The sequence below is a fragment of the Phocoena phocoena genome, chromosome 10 (assembly GCF_963924675.1).
Source record: "Phocoena phocoena chromosome 10, mPhoPho1.1, whole genome shotgun sequence".
Classification (NCBI taxonomy): domain Eukaryota; kingdom Metazoa; phylum Chordata; class Mammalia; order Artiodactyla; family Phocoenidae; genus Phocoena; species Phocoena phocoena.
Genome location: NC_089228.1, coordinates 16,466,602 through 16,490,559, shown reverse-complemented (window position 1 = coordinate 16,490,559; position 23,958 = coordinate 16,466,602). Strand labels below are relative to the sequence as shown.

General features: G+C 38.5%; 1 protein-coding gene across 1 annotated transcript in view; it reads right to left on the bottom strand.

The window, feature by feature from the left end:
- The window catches only part of CNTN3 (contactin 3), a 207,538-nt gene that overhangs the window by 64,350 nt on the left and 119,230 nt on the right, over nucleotides 1-23,958 (bottom strand). The window contains exon 10 of the mRNA XM_065885516.1: nucleotides 112-239. Within this exon, the coding sequence (XP_065741588.1) occupies nucleotides 112-239 (128 nt within the window). The remainder of the gene's footprint in view (nucleotides 1-111; nucleotides 240-23,958) is intronic.

Here is a 23,958-nt window from a genome sequence, read left to right as displayed (position 1 = left end):
GTCGACCTTCGTAGTGCACTGCATATTGTGAAAAACATTTTTATCTTTGATCTTAATAACATACCACACAGTGTATCTCCCTGTAAAGCAATGTCTCAGAAATGCACCTACCTGTAACCACCAAGTGTGTTGTGCCATTTGCTTTCCCAAACTGGTTTTCTGCTATGCACGTATAAATTCCAGCATCAGCTTTAGTCACATTGGCAATTTTGAGTCCTCCATCTTTTAAAAAAGAAATTCTAAATATACAAATGAGACAAATAAATGTATACTAGTCACTTTTTTTCAAAATAAATAGAGTTTTTGTTAACAGAAGTATTGTATTAAGCTACTATATTTAAGGCAACATAAACCAGCCCTTAGCCTCCTTGGGTCTAAAGAAAATGAAAAGAAAATTTATACACACATGCACACAGCAGACTAAAATAGAAGTTCTACCAATTCGAACATTTCTTGATATTTTTACACAGTTTTACTTAACAGCATTACTTAATATTACATATGGTTTTGGGGATGCCTTTATCAATTAAGTGTGAAACATTTTCCAAAAATATGTGGTGAGGTAGATTACTCATGGGTTAGCCTTATCAATTTGGAGAAAATAAGAAATAGACATGACACTATTGTCCATAAATCTGAAACAGTTTGTGAGAAATGAGAAACTCCCTGGTGTTTCATTATGAACTTCAGAGAGTCAGATCTAACCTAGTATAAATCCATATTTTGCAAAAGAACATCTGCATGGTCACCCATGAACTACTGCAAAAATGTGGGCAACGTAAATGAACACATCTGAGTTTCTAAGCATACGCTTAAAGTACTTAAAGCTTTTGGTCTAACTAATTAACTAAGGAAACAGAAATGAACTTTACATGAGCTAGACGCTATGAGAGTCTCTGAGACCACAGTGTGAGCAAGACAGGAAGTCCCCACCTAAGAAGAACTACAATCCTGCAGCCTGTGGAACAAAAACCAAATTCACAGAAACATAGACAAGATGAAAAGGCAGAGGGCTATGTACCAGATGAAGGAACAAGATAAAACACCAGAAAAACAACTAAATGAAGTGGAGATAGGCAACCTTCCAGAAAAAGAATTCAGAATAATGATAGTGAAGATGATCCAGGACCTCAGAAAATGAATGGAGGCAAAGATCGAGAAAATGCAAGAAATGTTAAACAGAGATCTAGAAGAATTAAAGAACAAACAAACAGAGATGAACAATACAATAACTGAAATGAAAACTACACTAGAAGGAATCAATAGCAGAATAACTGAGGCAGAAGAACAGATAAGTGACCTGGAAGGCAGAATGGTGGAATTCACTACTGCAGAACAGACTAAAGAAAAAAGAATGAAAAGAAATGAAGACAGCCTAAGAGACCTCTGGGACAACATTAAATGCAACAACATTCGCATTATAGGGGTCCCAGAAGGAGAAGAGAGAGAGAAAGGACCCAAGAAAATATTTGAAGAGATTATAGTCGAAAACTTCCCTAACATGGGAAACGAAATAGCCACCCAAGTGCAGGAAGCACAGAGAGCCCCATACAGGATAAACTCAAGGAGAAACACGCCAAGACACACAGTAAGCAAACTGGCAAAAATTAAGAACAAAGAAAAATTATTGAAAGCAGCAAGGGAAAAACGACAAATAACATACAAGGGAACTCCCGTAAGGTTAACAGCTGATTTCTCAGCAGAAACTCTACAAGACAGAAGGGAGTGGCATGATATACTTACAGTGATGAAAGGGAAGAACCTACAACCAAGATTACTCTACCCAGCAAGAATCTCATTCAGACTTGATGGAGAAATCAAAAGCTTTACACACAAGCAAAAGCTAAGAGAATTTAGCACGACCAAACCAGCTCTACGATAAAGGCTAAAGGAACTTCTCTAAGTGGGAAACACAAGAGAAGAAAAGGATTTACAAAAACAAACCCAAAACAATTAAGAAAATGGTCATAGGAACATACATATCGATAACTACCTTAAACGTGAATGGATTAAATGCTCCAACCAAAAGACCCAAGCTTGCTGAATGGATACAAAAACAAGACCCATATATATGCTGTCTACAACAGACCCATTTCAGACCTAGGGACACATACAAACTGAAAGTGAGGGGATGGAAAAAGATATTCCATGCAAATGGAAATCAAAAGAGAGCTGGAGTAGCAATACTCACGTCAGATAAAACAGACTTTAAAATAAAGAATGTTACAAGAGACAAGGAAGGACACTACATAATGATCAAAGGATCAATCCAAGAAGAAGTTATAACAATTATAAGTATATATGCACCCAACACAGGAGCACCTCAGTACATAAGGTAACTGCTAACAGCTATAAAAGAGGAAATCGAAGGTAACACAATAATAGTGGGGTACTTTAACACCTCACTTACACCAATGGACAGATCATCCAAACAGAAAATTAATAAGGAAACACAAGCTTTAAATGATACAATAAACCAGATAGATATAATTAATATTTATAGGACATTCCATCCAAAAACAGCAGATTACATGGTCTTCTCAAGTGCGCACAGAACATTCTCCAGGATAGTTCATATCTTGGGTCACAAATCAAGCCTCAGTAAATTTAAGAAAACTGGAATCATATCAAACATCTTTTCTGACCACAACGCTATGAGATTAGAAGTCAATTACAGGGGAAAAAAACGTAAAAAACCACAAACACATGGAGGCTAAACAATACATTACTAAATAACCCAGAGATCACTGAAGAAATCAAAGAGGAAGTCAAAAAATACCTAGATACAAATGACAATGAAAACACAATGATCCAAAACCTATGGGATGCAGCAAAAGCAGTTCTAAGAGGGAAGTTTATAGCTATACATCCTACCTCAAGAAACAAGAAAAATCTCAAATAGATAATCTACCCTTACACCTAAAGGAACTACAGAAAGAAGAACAAACAAAACCCAAAGTTAGCAGAAGGAAAGAAATCATAAAGATCAGAGCTGAAATAAATGAAATGGAAACATAGAAAACAATAGTAAAGTTCAATAAAACTAAAAGCTGGTTCTTTGAGAAGATAAACAAAATTGATAAACCAGTAGCCAGACTCATAAAGAAAAGACAGAGAGGACTCAAATCAATAAAATTAGACATGAAAAAGGAGAAGTTACAACAGACACCACAGAAATACAAAGCATCCTAAGGGACTACTACAAGCAACTCTATGCTGATAAAATGGACAACCTGGAAGAAATGGACAAATTCTTAGAAAGGTATAACCTTCCAAGACTGAACCAGGAAGAAATAGAAAATATGAACAGACCAATCACAAGTAATGAAATTGAAACTGTGATTAAAGATCTTCCAACAAACAAAAGTCCAGGACCAGATGGCTTCACAGGTGAATTCTATCAAACATTTAGAGAAGAGCTAACACCCATCCTTCTCAAACTCTTCCAAAAAATTGCAGAGGAAGGAACACTCCCAAACTCATTTGATGAGGCCACCATCACCCTGATACCAAAACCAGACAAAGATACTACAAAAAAAAGAAAATTACAGACCAATATCACTGATGAATATAGATGCAAAAATCCTCACCAAATACTAGCAAACAGAATCCAACAACACATTAAAAGGATCATACACCATGATCAAGTGGGATTTATCCCAGGGATGCAAGGATTCTTCAATATACACAGATGAATCAATGTGATCCACCATATTAACAAATTGAAGAAAAACCATAAAATCATCTCAATAGATGCAGAAAAAGCTTTTGACAAAATCCAACACCCATTTATGATAGAAACTCTCCAGAAAGTGGGCATAGAGGGAAACTACCTCAATATAATAAAGGCCATATACGACAAACCCACAGCAAACATCATTCTCAATGGTGAAAAACTGAAAGCATTTCCTCTAAGATTAGGAACAAGACAAGGATGTCCACTCTCACCACTATTATTCAACGTAGTTTTGGAAGTCCTAGCCACAGCAATCAGAGAAGAAAAGGAAATAAAAGGAATACAAATTGGAAAAGAAGAAGTAAAACTGTCACTGTTTGCAGATGACATGATACTATATACAGAGAATCCTGAAGTTGCCACGAAAACTACTAGAGCTAATCAATGAATTTGGTAAAGTTGCAGGATACAAAATTAATGCACATAAATGTCTTGCATTCCTATACACTAATGATGAAAAATCTAAAAGAGAAATTAAGCGAACATTCCCATTTACCACTGCAACAAAAAGAATAAAATACCTAGGAATAAACCTACCTAAGGAGACAAAAGACCTGTATGCAGAAGACTGTAAGACACTGATGAAAGAAATTAAAGATGATACCAACAGGGTTTCCCTGGTGGCGCAGTGGTTGAGAGTCCACCTGCAGATGCAGGGGACGCATGTTCATGCCCCGGTCTGGGAAAATCCCACATAGCGCAGAGCGGCTGGGCCCATGAGCCACGGCCGCAGAGCCTGTGCGTCCGGAGCCAGCCTGTGCTCTCCAATGGGAGAGGCCACCAACAGTGAGAGGCCCACGTACCGCAAAAAAAAGATGATACCAACAGATGGAGTGATATACCATGTTCTTGGATTGGAAGAATCAACATTGTAAAAATGACTATAGTACCCAAAGCAATCTACAGATTCAATGCAATCCCTATCAAATTACCAATGGCATTTTTTACAGAACTCTAACAAAAAATCTTAAAATTTGTATGGAGACACAAAAGATCCTGAATAGCTAAAGCAGTCTTGAGGGAAAAAAATGGAGCTGATGGAATCAGACCCCCTGACTTCAGACCATACTACAAAGCTACAGTGATCGAGACAATATGGTACTGGCACAAAAAAAGAAATATAGATCAATGGAACAAGATAGAAAGCCCAGAGATAAACCCACGCACCTATGGTCAACTAATCTATGACAAAGGAGACAAGGATATACAGTGGAGAAAAGACAGTCTCTTCAATAAGTGGTGCTGAGAAAACTGGCCAGCTACATGTAAAAGAATGAAATTAGAACACTTCCTAACACCATACACAAAAATAAACTCAAAATGGAGTAGAGACCTAAATTTAAGACTGGACACTTAAAACTCTTAGAGGAAAACATAGGAAGAACACTCTTTGACATAAATCACAGCAAGATCTTTTTTGATCCACCTCCTAGAGTAATGGAAATAAAAACAAAAATTAAAAAATGGGACCTAATGAAACTTCAAAGCTTTTGCACAGAAGGAAACCATAAACAAGACGAAAAGACAGTCCTCAGAATGGGAGAAAATATTTGCAAACAAATCAACAGACAAAGGATTAATCTCCAAAATATATAAACAGCTCATGCAGCTCAATATTAAAAAAACAAACAACCCAATCCAAAAATGGGCAGAAGACATTTGTAAATGTAAATAGACATTTCTCCAAAGAAGACAGACAGATGGCCAGGAAGCACATGAAAAGCTGCTCAACTAATTATTAGAGAAATGCAAATCAAAACTACAGCGAGGTGTCACCTCACACCAGCTCAACTAATTATTAGAGAAATGCAAGTCAAAACTACAGCGAGGTGTCACCTCACACCAGTTAGAATGGGTGTCACCAGAAAATCTACAAAGAACAAATGCTGGAGAGGGTGTGGGGGAAAGGGAACCCTCTTGCACTGTTGGTGGGAATGTAAATTGATACAGCCACTATGGAGAACAGTATGGAGGTTCCTTAAAAAACGAAAAATAGAATTACCATATGACCCAGCAATCCCACTACTGCGCATATATCCAGGGAAAACTATAATTCAAAGACACATGCACCCCAATGTTCACTGCAGCACTATTTACAATAGCCAGGTCATGAAAGCAACCTACATGCCCATTGACAGATGAATGGATAAAGGAGATGTGGTCCATATATACAATGGAATATTACTCAGCCACAAAAAGGAATGAAATTGGGTCATTTGTGGAGACGTGGATGGATCTAGAGAGTGTCATACAGAGTGAAGTAAGTCAGAAAGAGAAAAACAAATATCGTATATTAACGCATATGTGTGGAACTTAGAAAAATGGTACAGGTGAACCAATTTTCAGGGCAGAAATTGAGGCACAGATGTAGAGACAAATGTATGGACACCAAGAGGAGAAGGGGGGGGGCAGGGTGGTGGTGGGATGAATTGGGAGATTGGGGTTGACATGTATGTACTAATATGTATAAAATAGATAACTAATAGGAACCTGCTGTATAAAAAAATAAATAAAATAAAATTCAAAAAAAAAAGTCCCCTCCTTCATGGAAAGAACAGTCTAGTGAGTGGCACAGACAGTAGATGATGAAATAGGTAAATGTGATAAGTTCAGATTTTTGAGAAGTATTCAGAAGTGGTGATACCATAAAAGCAATGGCTCTAGGGAGTGTTCCCATGAGAGAGTGCTTCAGAAAAGTCTCTTAGAAAAGGTGCCATTTGAACTGAGAAAGAAGAATGAGAAAGAGTTGACCTGTCATTAATCTGATTCATGAACCTTTACTGCCCATCTTGTCTACCCAGAATTATTCTTCTTTTCTCTGAATCCCTATATTCTTTACTATCCATACCATGCATTTAATACTTAGAATGCCTTTTATCTTTTATGGTTCACAGCTTTGATACATGAGTTTAGTATCTATCCAAATGGACGGTAAACTTCTTAGAAGGTTTGCAACTCCAGCGTCAGCATAGCATGGTATGTGTAAACCGTCAATAAATGCCTCCCAATTCTGGGTGATACAGTAGAGCGGACAGGAAAGATGCTGAGGACATGAGACTAGAGTTGGAGGATCTTAACTGAATCTCTAAATACTACCCCATTGGTTGTAAGATTTTTAGGTGTGTGCCGAAAATGTGATTATTAGGACAAGTTTATGTATTAAAAATACACAAGATACGGATTTTATGTTTTATGTATATATGTGTGTGTGTATTTTTCATAGCTTGTGATTCACTTTTGCTTGCATCCTGGTTATATTTTCTTGGGTGAGAAAGTTGTAGGGGAATTGGAGGTGGTGCATAGGGACCTGTTTATGATCCTGGGTAGAGCTTTCCATGAATGTTAGCTGCTCATGTGCTTTTTTTAATCTATCAAGATACATTTCAAATACAAGGGTTTGAGAGCAATGGCCTGGACAGCTAATTAGGGAACACATAGCACTATATTTCAATTTGAGGAACTACACTGAAGGGTTAAAAATTCCAAGAACTTTCCTAAGAATCTTTAAAAAAGGTGCTACGTCTGATTTCCTTCATGAAATCCTGGCCACTCTGTTGGGCGTGAAGTGTAATCTGATCACTTTTTGCAAAGACACGATCAAAAAATAATTCTTTATATCTTGTCACAGAGCAGAGATTTTCTTAAACTGTGTGCAATAATAACTGAAAGAGGAAAGCCTGCAGGGAGGTACACATGAATGAAAGCTTTGGAAATGAAGACTCTTTTGAGAAACATGGGGAGTAAGCTAAGGAAATAGAAATCTGATCACTAACCCTGCCTTACTCCCTCCTGCCCAACCCAGGCTTAGACCCCCTTCCCTAGCATCCCACTGCCTGAAGGACGAAGACCACATCCTAAGCCTTAGCCATACCCTCCCGTCAGGACCCCGCCCCTCTAACTACATAAGGCCTCGTGAATTCTACCGTTTGCTCTTCTCCAGTGTCACAAGCCTTCTTTTAATTGCTTTTTTTTTTTTTTTAAATTTTATTTATTTATTTTTGGCTGCGTTGGGTCTTCGTTTCTGTCCGAGGGCTTTCTCTAGTTGTGGCGAGCTGGGGCCACTCTTCATCGCGGTGCGCGGGCCTCTCACTATCGCAGCCTCTCTTGTTGCAGAGCACAGGCTCCAGACGCGCAGGCTCAGTAGTTGTGGCTCACGGGCCCAGTCGCTCCGCGGCATGTGGGATCTTCCCAGACCAGGGCTCGAACCCGTGTCCCCTGCATTGGCAGGCAGGCTCCCAACCACTGCGCCACCAGGGAAGCCCTAATTGCTTTTATGCTCTTCTTGTCTTGGGGCCTTTATAAAACCTGTTCCTTATGTCTGATAAATGTATACTCAACCTTCAGATTTTGGTCACTTCCCTGAACCCATGCACTGGATTACGTCTTCCTATACTGATTATTAATCATCTGTGCTTTTGTCATAGCATTTGGCAACTGGCCAATTATATACCTGTGTGCTTATTTGACTAATATTTTTCTCCTCCTGTAAGCTCAGAGACAGTAAGGTCTCTTGAAGCAGGGAGAGTGAATAGTGTCTGGATTACTCACCACTGCATTCCTAGAGCTTTGAACTATTCCTGGCACAGAGGAGATGCCCAAAAGTAATGCCTGTTGAATGAATAAGTGACTGTATGCCTTTAAAGAGTCACTGTAGAAGAGATGGGATTAGTGATGGCAGGTTGCAAGGCACTGAGAACTTTACAAATTACAAGGAAGTAAATTCAGAAAGCGTGCAGACTTTTACTCACACATATATTTATATACATATGCACGTACGTATATATGTTCTCTATATAAATGTGTGTGTGTGTGTATATATATATACACACACATCTATACATATGTGCATAAATATATATGTGGAACAAAGAAAGATGAAGCAGTAGAGGGCTGGATGAAGAGAACTGAACAACTCCTAGGATAAGAGGACTGAAAATACGCTTGTACTATTAAGGAAGATATCAATAAAGGGCAAGGGACTGAAAATAAGGGAAGCACAGGGGAAATGAGGGAGGGAGGAAAGAGAACGAGAGAGAAAACTTGTTGAGAAAGGTCTCAGAGGTGGAAGGAATGAGTATAAACAAAGGCAATGCTCCTGACCCATTCCAACTGTTAATCCTACTTGTCAAATTTTTGGCCAAGATCCCCAAAGAACATAGTCCTTGATCCACAGCACTGCTCAGTAAATTTTACCTACCGTTGCTTTAAAAAGAAAGTGCAGATTTGCTAGAGATTTTCCTATGTAAAGAAAGCAAGCTGATATCAGAAAGATGGTTATCAGAAGGTCTTGAAGACACTCAAATGGTGAGGTAACCTTATCTGTTCTGAGATAGAGGGTGGAAATAGAATTGAAAGCTCCAGGAGGCTGGGCAATCAACCACTTCTGAGATTAGTAAGCAATAAAACAAAGTAATGATGTCTCTTGTTGACTGAACAAATATTCAACTTAAGCTTAGAGCTTCTGATTTGGGTACCACAGAGCAGAGACGGGCAATTTCAGGTATCTTCCCAAGCTATGAACTTGTGTTAACAGTCAACCTTTCACTACAAATATAGAACTATTAGCAATGATGGAAGAACTAGAAATCCTTAAGTGTAGGAGGTTTAATAACTCTAAATGAGCAGGCCTAGCCTCATGACTACAATGAGATAAGAAACAGTTTCAAAAGCAAGGTTAACACCTCGGGAGTCACACACAGAGTCCAAAACAAACATACTGACTCTCACAGAACGAAAACTCTGTACATTGTAAAATTTTGAGCTAATTGGATATTTTCCTCCTCAACTGGTTCTTCCAGGAAGTTCTAAGAGGCCCACAGGGCATTCCACACAACATAAAAATAAACAATATTGAGTAAATGGATGGAGTAATTGCTTCTCAACAGAAAACCTTCAATAACCCATGCTTCCCTACAGAGATCCGAAGTGAAAATTTTATACCACTTCACTATAAATGAAATTGCTTTCTGAGCTTTCTGGGAACACGTTTTTCTGCAAATGGGTAGAGCTGAAAATGTAGATAACCATGAGTAATTCTAGTCTTGGCACAAAAAGTTAAATGAAGATTTATGAGATTAATATTCAGAAATGTGGTACTCCACGTTGCTTTGAGACATGTACAATTTTAATCACTGTGGCATTTTAACTCCTCGATCAGTTTTATAATATACCTTTTTATGTACGCTTTTATTGGTTTTCTCCTTTTGTAGGAAAAGAGGTTATTTCACTTAACTTCACGCAGCCTGTGGTTAGTTTGGGATAAGTAAACTTAATTGCTGTAAGCTGGTCTAATGGTCCATGCTGTAGTTCAGAGATGGAATTGAATGTATGACTGTTAAGAAACCCTGTTTGCTCTGAAAGTAGACTGTTGTCTAGCCAACGTTGACCTATACTGTATGATGACATTTAAGCACCCATAATAAGACACTATGTTTTAGAATGAGAAAGGTATGCAGTATTATGCACGCAAGGCAGGATTTCTGAAAACTTTCTTTTCCCCCTGCCTATTTTCTGAATATTACAGTACTTTATTCAACTTGAATTTCAACAAACACACTGCAACTCTACATTTTCTCAGTGGAGATGATATCACATGAGATTGTAATGATTAAACTGTTCTATAGAAAATAGCAAGGCTATTTTGGACTTCACTTTGTTAGTACATATTGTAAGAGACGGATGTTTAAAATTAGCTACAAGAGAAAAGTACTCACAATGCATATATGACAGGATAAATAATGACAGTGAAGAAAATCAAATATAAATTAATGAAAACACATGAGAAAATAAACGCCAGAGACAAAGAGCATATAGTGTATATTTTCCTTTACAACTGATCTCATTTCCATATGCTTGGTAAATAACGTCTCCCCCTTGAGTTCAAAGATAACCTACAAATAGTATTTAGGAAAATAATATTAGCATTTTCATTCTTTTAGTTATACCATGTTGAGCTTTCATCTTATGAATTAAACAGTGTCAGTTTAGTGATTTATTGGTTAGAAAGTCTCCAAGGAAAAGACAGGCAGAGTAGAGAAGATTCAGCAGTTAATTATCCTTTCTTTGAGTAAGTACCAGGCTAATAATATGCAGCTGTGTTACTTTGTTGGCTACACATGTTACACAGAACAGGCACCTGAAGTCCTAGAGAAACAGGGTGTGGCTCCACGCTGTAGCCAAGATAAATATACATTTTTCACATTAATTAATACTTCCTCATATTTCTAAGAAGAGAACCAACAATAAAGGAACATTTTCATTACATGTATAAAACCTTTCCAAATGTACATCTATCCTAACAAATATATTTGGAGCTAAATTTATTATGACAGAGACTCAACAGTTTTTTTCCTCCTAAAATGGACTCACAACTATAGAACAAAATGCCTCTAAAATAAGATTTCAAGTTTGAATGATTAAATAAAACTATTTATCTAAGTAATTCATGAGGCCCAGGCAGCAGTCCATTTGAAACATTTAAATCCTCATACAACAGAGGATCTGCAAAAATTATAAATGCTCAGATGAGTTAGTAAAACAAACAAACATGACAAATCAACAGTTCTCTGATGGCTCATGTATTCAAAGATAAACTCGTAAAGAATACTTAATAAGATTCAGAGGGGCCTCATACTCGACACTATTCTTCTTTGCCTGAGAGATTCATGAGTCAAAGCAATGCAAATCAAGATGTCAGCTGTAATACACAGAAAGCTGACGCAAAACTGCTTAAGTGAGCAGCTATGGTTTCCTGACACTTCATTCCAGAATTAGGCAGGCCTAAGCTTCCTGGCACATGCAGACGAGCCCAGGCCCTCCCTGTAAGGGCAAGCTCCCTTCCTGTATGGTAAACAGAACAGCAGAACACATTCATTCTCTACAGGCAGGCAGACACCAAAGAGAAAGAAGGAAGACGTCTGAGCTACAATGTCAAGGTCTTTCACCCAATTTCAGGAGTCAGACAGTTTTTCTGGGGAAGGGTTGAAGAGAGACACAAGTGTTACCCAAATGGGTGTCCTTCCCCCTAGAGACTAGCAGTCCTGGAATGGAGCTCACCTCCAACAATAATGCTAGAAGCAAGATACCTTGTACGCAATAGGGAAATTTCATTGATTCAAGGGATGTAGAAGGTGCTGGATACTTTTTGGCTGCCCAGAATCTATTCCCCTTTCTTTGGGAACCAACACAGATCTTCCTTTGGAGAATTCTCTTCCACTATTGTATGCAGTCTTAGTAGGAACCAGTCATGGGCCCCATCCTATCCTAGCCAAGGGGGAAATACCGGACACAGGGCAACATTTCTCAAACTTTACTATGCACCATTCGCCTGGAGGACCCAGTCCTTCAAATACACACTGCTGGGCCCACCACCAGATAAGGTGTGGGACAGGGCCCCGGAACTTACATTTCTAATAAGTTCCCAGGTGATTCTGGTGCTGCCGATATGAGGACCACACTTTGAAAAACAGTCATCTAGGCTACGTCCTTTGGGCTCTCCCTCTGCAGACTTTGATTTGAGACACAAGGATGAAAATAATGACTAGTTTATTCATTCCAGCACTTGCCCTGACAAGATGGGGCAATCCAGGATTCCTGGAGCCAACTAGTTCCTGTCCATTCCTAAGTCAGTTTCTACAGCTAATCTAACAATTTTGTTCAATATTCTTGTATTAATTCTTAGCTAGAGTGCCCAAATCCCTAAAAAATACAAGTTACAAATAGTTGGCGACACACACATAGTATTTGTTCAATAAATATTTGTTGTCTTAATGAATATGAAGGGTTCTGAGACAATTTTCTACACAATTTTCTAATTTTCTACAAGGTTCTATCACAAATCAAGAATGGCCCCCCAAACACATACCCTGATGTTGAGTTCTTGCAAGATGAAATGGTTTTAGCCCCACTATTTCAATTCCAAGGTCATCCTCTTTTATAGATGTCCATCAATATTTAAGTGACTCATTTACAACCTTATGCAGTGTTTCTAACCTTTCTGGGACACAAAGTTCTTTGAATATTTGAAAAATCTGAGGACTCTCTTGGCAGAACAGATAAACACATATACAACGATAACAATAACAAAAGATCTGATACGATTCGGGATGAATTGTCTAAGCTTCTGTGGACGTCAGGTTAGCGACTCCTGCTAGCAATTCAACTCATCCAATGACACAGGAGTGCATTGGAGTCTCTTTGTCTTGGATGCTTTAGTGTGAATCTTTTAAGATGTGCTTTATTGAGATTTTCTATTTATATGACTGTGCACATTTGACGACTCGCTCCTTAAAAATTATCTTGCACAGAAAGAGAGAGGGAATATTGTATAGCTCAAGAAGGTAGAGTCTTAGCTCAGACGTGTATCCACACACTGGAGTGGGTCCCAAGGTTTTCTGAGAAAAATCTCAGCCCCAATAACCTGAACTTTGTTGTCCCTCTTCCACGCAGAGTTTAATCACCATCACCTATTCAGACACAGGGTCTGGTGATCCATCACACCTCTAATAAGATGATATAAGCTTTAACACTAGTTCAGTTGACTCTTTAAGCATTTGACTCTGTATTTTCACAGCAGCACCTTCTCTTTACCTCAGATTCTTGACGCTGAAAATAACCTTGAAATAATTTCTATTTACATGCTTATTAAACCATACATGTGAGAAATAATATTCATGTAAGATGAGCTGAAAAACAGTGTCTATCTATTCCTCAAGTGTCTTAAGTCTTAAAACTCAAAGTTACCCTTGGATTATGAGAAAGAAAAAAAATTAAAATTCATATTTCATTTTAAGGACATTAACTTATATATTACTCAATGTTCTCTCCATCACAATCCATGGAATTTGGACATATCCATTTGCATACTTTTGCCTAGGAAGAGTTGCGTATCTCCTTATCAAATGGCTTCATTCAATCTTACAGACAGTGTGGATTGTGTTATTAGCAGTATTTTTCTCTGCTCATTTGTTAAAAGTGTTGAGCCAAAATTGTGGATCTCAACTAAGCGAATGGATCTGTTGGCATACGTTTGGTACACTAACCTCGGATATTCACTCTACAAGTATTTACTGAACATGTACTATGGACCATGCTCTGCAATAAGCAAAAAGGATTTACTGGTAAGAATTTATTCTGTCCTAATGAAACTTACATTCTAGGAAATTTGAACTCTGGCATATTTTTTGTCTTCAATGTTCATTTTGTGTGTACTCTAATAAACTGTTCTCAAGTTCTTTTTGGAACGAGGCATGATGTTAGTAAATGAAATAAACTAGAAGACATAAAGGTATTAAAATGAGTAGTCATAAGAAAATAATATATAATAAATTAAGTAAGGTATAAGGTGTTTCAAGAGCCTAAACTAGAAAAACATATAATTTATATCAAGCTTTAAAAACTACGATTTTCCCATTTATGTAAATCAATAACTACTGCAGAAAATTAAGTGCCTAATATAATCTTTAAGTTAAAGGTGCTTCCTTCTTTAGCATTTGATTGTAAAAGGTTAGAAAATAATTTTTTCCCCAAACAAGACAGATTTTATATACTCAGTCCCAGTTACAGATGTTTTTTCAGAATTGCAAGACTCTCAAAGGGTCAAACGCTCTCGTGCGCCAACAAAAACTGCTCTAGCAATGACATCTACATTAAGACAGGATTATAAAATACCACAAATAATATCAGGAAGTGGAAAACACGTGCAAGTACAAAATGGTTGTTTTTTTAAATCTGTCAGGCAGTAAGAAATGTAACTCAGTGTACCAATTCATTAGAACTTACAGAACAGATCATAAATTATGAATAACTCCTTTCCAGTATAACTATGTGGGAGGCATCAACCATCACCAACAACAATGTGCGTGTTTACTCCTTTTTCACAGAAGTGCAGTTGCACCTCACCTCATCATTCATTCAACCATTCTTCCATCCATTCCCCCCTATTTCTATTGAGGGCTTCAGGGAGGGGGAAGAATAAACTAAAATATAGCACTTTTCATATTTTAGGAAGCCTCAAGTAGAAATCTATTAAAAAAATCAATTTTACACATTTCTAAGAAATTGCTGCAATAAATTAGATAAGAAAACTATAGGTACTTTTAAGACACGGGAAGCGATCCAAAAAAGAATAAAATTCACTTCAACAAATATTTGTTGAGTACTTATGACACTCTAAGTGTTTCGAAAAACACATGTATGAGTAAGAACTAGCCCCTATCCTTTAGAGACTTTCAAATTAATGGTGCGGGGGGTGCACCACAGCTATCAATAAAATTTGATGCTTTGGTATGAAATTTTGTATCTGAGGTACAAATTCATCCAGCTCTACCTCAAAACACACAATATCCTTTTCTCCATTTCCTCCACTGTTACCCTAAATCAAGCCTCCAGTACATCTTACCCTGACAACTCCAAGTTGCCTCCTAACCAGATTCATTGCTTTTCCCCTTTCCCTCCTCAACCCACTCTCCACACTACAGCCAGAGTTACCTTTTTTAACCAGAGTACGTCACACCCTGTGTTAAAATCACCAATGACTTCTTATTCCATTTAAAATAAAACCCAGCAGTTTGATCACTGCCTTCAAAGGCCCCATTTCTGGATCCTGCCCGTCTCTGGGACCTCATATTTCATTATTCTCCCTTTCTATGCATGATTCTTCAGTCACACTGGCTTTGCTCCTCATTCTCAAATGAGTCAATTTCATTCCCATCTCCAGACCTTTGCTCTGTTGGGACCTCTTCCTGCGAGGCACATCTTCCAATTCTTGGCATGACCCATTGCTTCTTACTATTTAGTTCTCTGTCCAGAAGTTACTTCCTTAAGGAGGGCTATCTTGAAATACCCTATATGATTATACACTTTTTGCCCTTAATGGCTAAAGAAATTATCTTCTTAACTTATTCGTATGCTGTCTCTCCCTTCTGCAAGTTCCACAAGGAAGGGACCGTATCTGTCCTGTTCACTGTGGTTTCCTCCGAGCCTGGAACAAGGCATGCCAGGTGGGTGTGCCAGATTGTATGTCCCAAAGGTGGCCACAGTAAGATTTCCCATCCCAAATGCTCTCCTAGAATCTTGCTACAGTACTCTCCCATTAAGAGGTGCGGTCAAATCCCCCTCCTCCTGAACCTGGTCAGCTCAGTGATTCACTGGTAACCAATGGAATGCAAGGAAAGTAAGGTTTTGTGTCTTCTGAGCCTAGCCTATTCAACTTCCACCTTGCTTGCTTGAATATTCGCTCTTGAAGACTTTAGCTACCATATAATCATTTCAACTCCCCGTGAGGCCACCATGTTTTGAGGGAACCCAAACTAGCCCACGTGGAGAGACCACATGGAGAGGCTATGGGCCTGCCAGAGAGAAAGCAGCTATGGGCCAGCCCCCAGCAGCTCCAGCTCCAGCACAAGCCTGACTGCAACCACGTGAGACACTCCGAACAAACACTGCCGAGCCAAGCCTTTCCCCAATTCCTGACCCATGGAAACCACGGGCGATAATAAAGCGATTGCTGTTTTACACCGTTAAATCTTAGGGTGATTTGTTATGCAGCAATAGTTAGTGGGAACAGTAGGTGCTGAATAAATATTTGATGAGTAAATGAATGTTGAAATGAATAAACATGTATGGAACAGTGACCAAGTCTACAAAGACAGAGAAGGTGAGAATCCAGGTGAGATGGCCTTCTGCACAAACAGCCACAAAACACTGTGTTAACTGACACAGTTGGGCCTAAAGAAACCACAAGGGTAAAGCAGAAGAAAGTGCAATTAACCTCGCCTATTGGGCTTGGGAAAGGCTTCCCATGGTGAGTAACATTAAGCTGGGCCTTGAGTGGTAAGCAGGGGTTTGCAAGATAGAGAAGAAAAGACATTCCAGCCAGAGTAAATCACAGGAGGATAAATGCAGAGTGCAATGAGAATTCTGTTTTGTCCTCCTTTCTTTTTAAGAATTACTCAGAAGGCAACGGTAGGCACTCTTGATAATGTTAAAGGAGTCAATATTCTTATTTTGAGAGAAGTCTCCTGTTTTTTCCTGTCTTAAACATTATTACGAGAAAAAGTGCAACGGTAGTATGTTATGATATGACAGCGGTCCTCAATAAAATAGTTTTTCTTTGAATTTTCAGTGAAAGCAGAGATACAGAACATTGACTGAGCCGTAGGAAAATGCATGTGGGATTTGGGGGCTTGAGTGAGAAATTCTATACGACCAAATGGATGTGGTACGGAGGGACATACCCAGTAAATAAAACATCTATGCCGAGCACGGTTATGAATTCATGTACCCAGTTCTAACACAGAACTGGCTGGAAGTAGATTCCAACGCCTAGCATTGGAATTCACTAACCTGCTTTCCCCTACCAAAATCATATAACTGACAAAATATTTTTAAAGGGGCCCTAACTTTTATAATCCATAAAAATCAAATTTAAAATATGGATTTAAGAACCACATGGTCATCTGAAAAATTCAGTTGATATAATTTTACAAACCATTTCACAGCTGCAAATTCTTTAATAACATTTGGGTAGAATTTATTCATGGTTAAATAATGTAAAACTAATCTGGTTGTTGTAAAAAAAGAAAGGTCTTTACTCACCTTTCTTTTAACCCAGTCTTGTTACTCTTAACGTATCTGAGAAACACGATGAAAAAAAAAAAATTAAAAACTGTAGATTTGGGGATTAGTAGCTGCAAACTATTATATATAGAATGGATAAAGAACAAGGTGCTACTGTATAGCACAGGGAACTATATTCAATATCCTGGGATAAATCATAATGGAAAAGAATATGAAAAAGATTGTATATTTTTTCTATAACAATCACTGCTGTACAGTAGAAATTAATACATCGTAAATCAACTATACTTCAATAAAATAAATTTTAAAAAACTGTATCGGGCTTCCCTGGTGGCGCAGTGGTTGAGACTCCGTCTGCCGATGCAGGGGACACGGGTTCGTGCCGCGGTCCGGGAAGATCCCACATGCCGCGGAGCGGCTGGGCCCGTGAGCCATGACCGCTAAGCCTGCGCAGTCTGGAGCCTGTGCTCCGCAACGGGAGAGGCCACAACAGTGAGAGGCCCGCGTACCGCAAAAAACCAAAACAAAACAAAACAAAACTGTATCAACAGTAGCAGGTCCCTTTTTTTGAGAGCCTATGTAGAAGCCACCAGAGTAGATGCTTCACATACTTTATTATTTTTATCATTACAACTTGAGTCTACTGAGATAAAGGAATGAATGTGAGAGAAATGGGGCAGGGCAGAGTTGGAAGTAATTTGTCCTTTCTCTGCCTGTCAGGGGAGATCACGTTTTTTTAGCCAACCTCTTGCTCAGAGTTGGCTATGCCACCAAGCAAATGCCACCTAACAGACCAACTAACCCTGCAAAGTAAGAATTTCTGGCCCTGTTGCACAAAGTAAGGAAACCAAGGCTCGGGGGTTAAGTAACCTGCCTAATATCACACAGGTGGTATGATTTGACCCACGACTTTTCGACTTGGATGTTCTGCTCTTACCAAGTACTAACATTAAATCAAGAAGCAAACAGAACTTACATTTAACTTCATCTGACACGGTGAATAATGTGCACAGTGATCAGTATACTGCATGTCAATCACGCATAAATAATGCATGTAAGTAATGATACAAATATGCAGAAAATTACGCTGCCTGCGGTTAAGAGGAGAAGACCTGCAGGTCTCTGTTGGTGGCTGGAGAATGGGGAATGGAGGAGAGAAAGTGACTATGATCCCTTCCCATGAGTCCCATTTCAAACCCTTCCCATGAGTTGCATTCCAAACCCAAAGTCTTGGGTTGCATTAACTCCTCTCTTGATTATCTTCACTCTCAAATGCTAGCTTAATCTTCTCATAGGGTGTGGGAGTTATGGGGCAAATGCACCGTTTCCTCTTCTCTTTCCAGCTGGAAGCATGAGAGAAATGGAAATATGGGTTGGGAAACAGAGAGACAGAAGGAGACTGTTCTCTATTCTCTGAGACTCTTGCATATTTACCCAGGCATCTCAATCTCGCCTTCAAAAAAAATTATCTTCCTTCGATGTTCACCTCCTCTGAAGGAGAGAGATGGTTCTCTATCTGGGAAGGAACTCAGCTTAGGCTTTCTTATTTACCTGATCACATGTGAACTTTACCTTGGACACAATCAGAATACATAACTGGTTTCTCCTGTCTATGCAATCATTTTGTTCAAATGGTGTTTTCCCTACTTTTTTGCTTTCCTTGGTTTCACAGATCCTTCATCACTTCCTTCGAGACACCTCTCTGTTTGGAACTGCCTGTCCACTGCCCCAAGATGCTGGCTGAGACAGCATCTCTTCTCTGTGCTTCTTACTGGCTTATAAACACCCCATGAGAGACAGGGTGGCAATGTCCTGTTTCCTCGGGCCAACCTTGGTTTCTATGTGTTGTATTGGCGGGAATTACTAAAAGGGTCCCCTTTCTCTCTCAAAATGTCCCAGATTGTAGAATAAATTACATACGGTCACTTTAATTATACAGTCTCTCCCAGAATAACTGATGGGTAAATTTTCCACATGCTAAAAGAATGTGTGGGCTCCTTGAGGGCTATATTCCCAGTGCTGGGCACTGTCCCCAGTGCTGAATAAAGATAAGACAAACTAGTGGACAGCCTGAGTACCTTCCCTGCAGACAGGAAGCAAGGACATCAATCTCGATACAACTAACATCCAGGTTCTGACAGGGGGCAACATCACATGTGTTAGATAAAATTCTCCTTTGTTCTTGTAAATTTACCAGTGAGAGATCCATCTGGAGTTAAGGGTACAGAAGTAGAGGACTGGCTGAGATCTTGGCTGTGTACCCAAGGGTAGATGAACTGATACTCTCTGGGCTTCATTACCTCTCTGATGGTTGTGAGGGGACAGCTGTTGAGATGGGGAGACAAAGGGTGATGGGGAAGATAACCCAGATGGCTGTCTGGTGAAAGGAGCAATGGCAGGCAGAGAGAGAGCAGTATTCTGAACAGCATGAAGAAAAATCCACTCCACTGTGATAAGAGACAGAGAAGCCAAGAAATGTGAGGAAATGCGGAGGGAATGGAGATAGAAACGACCTGGCAAACGAGCTCTTTTTCGTCATCTAAGAGCTCAAGCCAAGGGAAAAACCATCTAACAGATTCGCTGGATAGTAACAGAGTCCCCAGACACATCTTTACAAAGCAAGACTGTGGCGACTAGTAGTAGCGATGGCAGAAATGCCAAGTGGTTCTCGCTCTGATGGAATTATCCTGTTTACCGGCAAAAGTTTAGATTCTACTTCGAAGTAACGTCATCCAACTACTCAGTGTTTCACAAAAGGGCCAAAATGACCAGTTGGGGGCGTTTCTTGAGCTTTGAAACTCTTAAACGAAGCCACTCAAGAAATCAGGATGAGATGACTGTAAAATCGCATGCAAAATTTTGTTTAAAAAATTAAGGTATAATTTATAGAGAAAATAATCCACCTTTTTTGCTGTACAGTTCTGTGAGTTTTAACAAATGAATGTAGACATGTAACCACTGTCATAATCAAGATCTAAAACAATTCCCGCACCCCCCAAAATTCTCCCATGCCCCGAAATAGTCAATCTCTCCACCCACTCCCAGCCCCTGACAAGCAGTGATCACTGTTTTTTGTCTGTAAAGCGTGCCTTTTTCCGGTCTGTCGTATAAACGGAATCATACAGCGTACCAAGCTCACTGTCTTTTAAAGTCAGCTTCTAACTACATGCAAAAAATACATTAAAATTGGTTAATACATTTTAAAAAACATTGTCTGGATTATGGCTATTAATATTTGGGGAAAATCTTTATTTCTTTAAAAAGCATTTAAATTTCTATAGTATTAAATGCTGCCTAGAACCTTCGAAACAATTTTAATGTGTTTAATTAGAAATAATGGGGCATTGTTTTACTCTCTTCTGAATTGAGGCCATTGTAATAAAATATTTACTATTAAACAGCATTCAAGTGAAAGCCCCATTCTTAAAGATAATTGGCTAATGTGTTTTAAGTACCACTAAGTGAAACAGAAAAGTTAAACATTCTTTAAAATATGCCAGCTGTGGCCATTTCTTCTTGCATACCAAGCCTGTTCACATTCTCCAGGGTCTTTTAGAATTTTCCTTGGCTTAAAGGAGACAAAACTTCCTGTTTTATTTCAAGTCTTTTGAAAACATGTGGATTTAAGTGAATGAATCCAACAGCACAAAAATGTTGAAATTTAGTGAAAAACCATTGGATGCTCAAAGGGTAGAGCATTTCTGTTTATAAAAGAAAACCTCCTTTCTGAAGGGTGAAAAGCAGAATAGTTTTTCTCAGTACTGGATGATACAAATATCAAACCAAAAGAAGGAAAAAAAACTCTACTCAGAATTAATGTCAGTAATTTAAAAGTTTAGAATATCTGCATTCCAGGTGACCTAACTGGACCTTGACTTAATATATCAATTGCTTTATACATTGTGACTGTTAGTCATTTAAATGATACTGTAAAAACAGGCATCCTCGAATTACATTTAAATTTCCATAAGCTTCAGAATTAAGATACAGACCCTCCTTTAATTTAATGATTTACTGTCTAATGACATGTACCTTCCTAGAAACTTCTTCCCACTGTCATGGTTTCAGCTACCATCTGTGTACACGTAACACCTAAATTTCTATCTGTAGCTCAGGCCGCTCTCCTGAGTTCCAGATTTAGGGAGTCAACCTTTAAAAGCACACAGATATAGCCAGTTGGTTTGTCAATGAGCATTTCAAACTGAAACAATTTCAAATTGAATTTATCATATTTGCCCTCACCTCTGCTCCTTCTGTGTTGTTCCCTGTCTCACTAAATAGGTCTACCACAATCCTGATGCCTGAACTGGAAATTTAGGATTCAGCCTTGACTAGCATCTTCTCTCCAAATCTTTAATCGAGTCCTCTGTCCTGCTGATTTAACTTTTTCACAACCGCTCAATACTTCTCTCCATTCTCATTGCCATTTCTTTATTTCAGGCTCTAATCCTCTCCTGTTCAAACTGCTCAATTGCTGCTAACTGGGAATCTTGCCTCAAGTTCCAACTGCTCCGATTCATGCTCTCTACTGCCACTGTTGTGACTTTTTTTAAACATAAACTTGATCTTTCTCCAGGACACATATCTGGAGAAAACTATAATTCGGAAAGATACATGCATCCCAATGTTCACTGCGGCACTATTCACAATAGGCAAGACATGGAAGCAACTTAAATGTCCATCGACAGACGAATTCATAAAGAAGATGTGATACATATATATATATATATATATACACACACACACACACACACACACACTTACATACATACAATGGAATACTACTCGGCCATAAAAAAGAGTGAAATGCCATTTGCAGCAACATGGATGGACCTAGAGATTATCATACTAAGCAAAGTAAGTCGAAAGAAAAAGACAAATACCATATGATATCACTTATATGTGGAATCTAAAATATGACACAAATGAACTTATCTACGAAACAGAAGCTGACTCGCAGACATAGGGAACAGACTTGTGGTTGCCAAGGGGAAGAGTGGGTAGGGTAGGGAAGGATTGGGAGTTTGGGATTAGCAAATGCAAACTATTATGTATAGAATGGATAAACAACAAGGTCCTACTGTATAGCACAGGGAACTATACTCAGTATCCTGTGATAAATCATAATGGAAAAGAATATGAAAAAGAAAGTATACATATGTATAACTGAATCACTTTGCTGTACAGCATAAATTAACACATTGTAAATCAACTATATTTCAATAAAATAAATTTTTTAAAAATAAATTTGATCTTTTAACTGCTACCTTATTATGTTGCTTTCACAGGAAATAAAGCCCAAACTCTATTTCATTTGGCTTCCCGCATCATTCACAATAAGATCCTCGCTTACCTCCATTGGCCTCGCTCCGTCTGCAGCCCTCCCGCCTAAGTGACTTTTCACTCGAGTTGCACTGAACGTCAAATGCCTGTTCTTGTCCTTGCCTCTGTGCCTTTGCACAGGCTGTTCCTCCTACCTTGAGCACTCTTCTCCAGTGAATCCTAGTCATCGTTCAAGCCTTGGTATAGACACTACATCCTCCAGAAAGCCTGCTCTGCACCCTAAATTGGAGATGGGGCCTCCTCAGGTAATCACCGAACATTCTGTATTTTGCCTATTGAGTTTTATTATAAAGGTCCTGTGTTACCTGCCTGATACCCTGAAAATCTACAAATGATGGGATTAACTTCTCTGGTGAAAATTAAATACCTAGTGCCTAGCACATAGTAGGAATTCAAAATATTTTCAAATGAATGAATGAGCACTTAATTCTAAGAGCTCAGGAATCACTATGTGCGTTACAAGCCCTTGTTATCTATTCACAGAAGCTTTACTAAGACCTCTGTTGGGAAGTAATCCCTTTATTACCTTAGCTTGAAATGCTCTCTCTACTTGAAAGCACTAACTGATTTCTTCAAAACCTTTCTGTAATTCAGGTGTCTCGCTCACTTAGATCTACATCACTATGGCTGATGCAAGATTCAAAACTGTAACTGTGCTGATATAACAACTTTCAAACTAGATCGATTATAATTATTCAAACATATTGTGTGGTTTACATAGTAGGCATATTTATCAATTTATATAATTTTTAAAAGACATATTTAATCCTTGAATTTTTGTTCTGATTCAGGCTTTGAATGATACTATATATCTATATAAATATATAGATATCTATGTTTATATCATACTATACATATATATATGTATGTATATATAGGCTTAATCAAAAGTGCATTTGTCAACAGCCCATATGCTAGGCTAGAGAAAGCTTTCCTATTTATCGTGTCTTATTCACTGACAAACCCGTGTTGATCCACCAAAAAAACCCCAAATAAACAAAACAAAAACCGAAACACAAGAAAAAAAACTAAGTAAAAATTTTATAGATTTAAAATCTTGCCATAAATATCCCATCAAAAATTTTTGCCTTCTCTTATATTTTCAAATGCATCAATGAATTCATTTGTCCCCAAGATGAGATTTGAGTCTGCATGTTTTATGTTGGAACAGCCCATGACTGAACAACCACAATAAATCTATCATTTAAAGTGCTACCTCAATTTGGCTTAAGCCTGCAGACCAAGAGGGATGGACATGGCGCTTTTGTTGCCAAGTGATGGCTGAGACCCACTCTGATTTC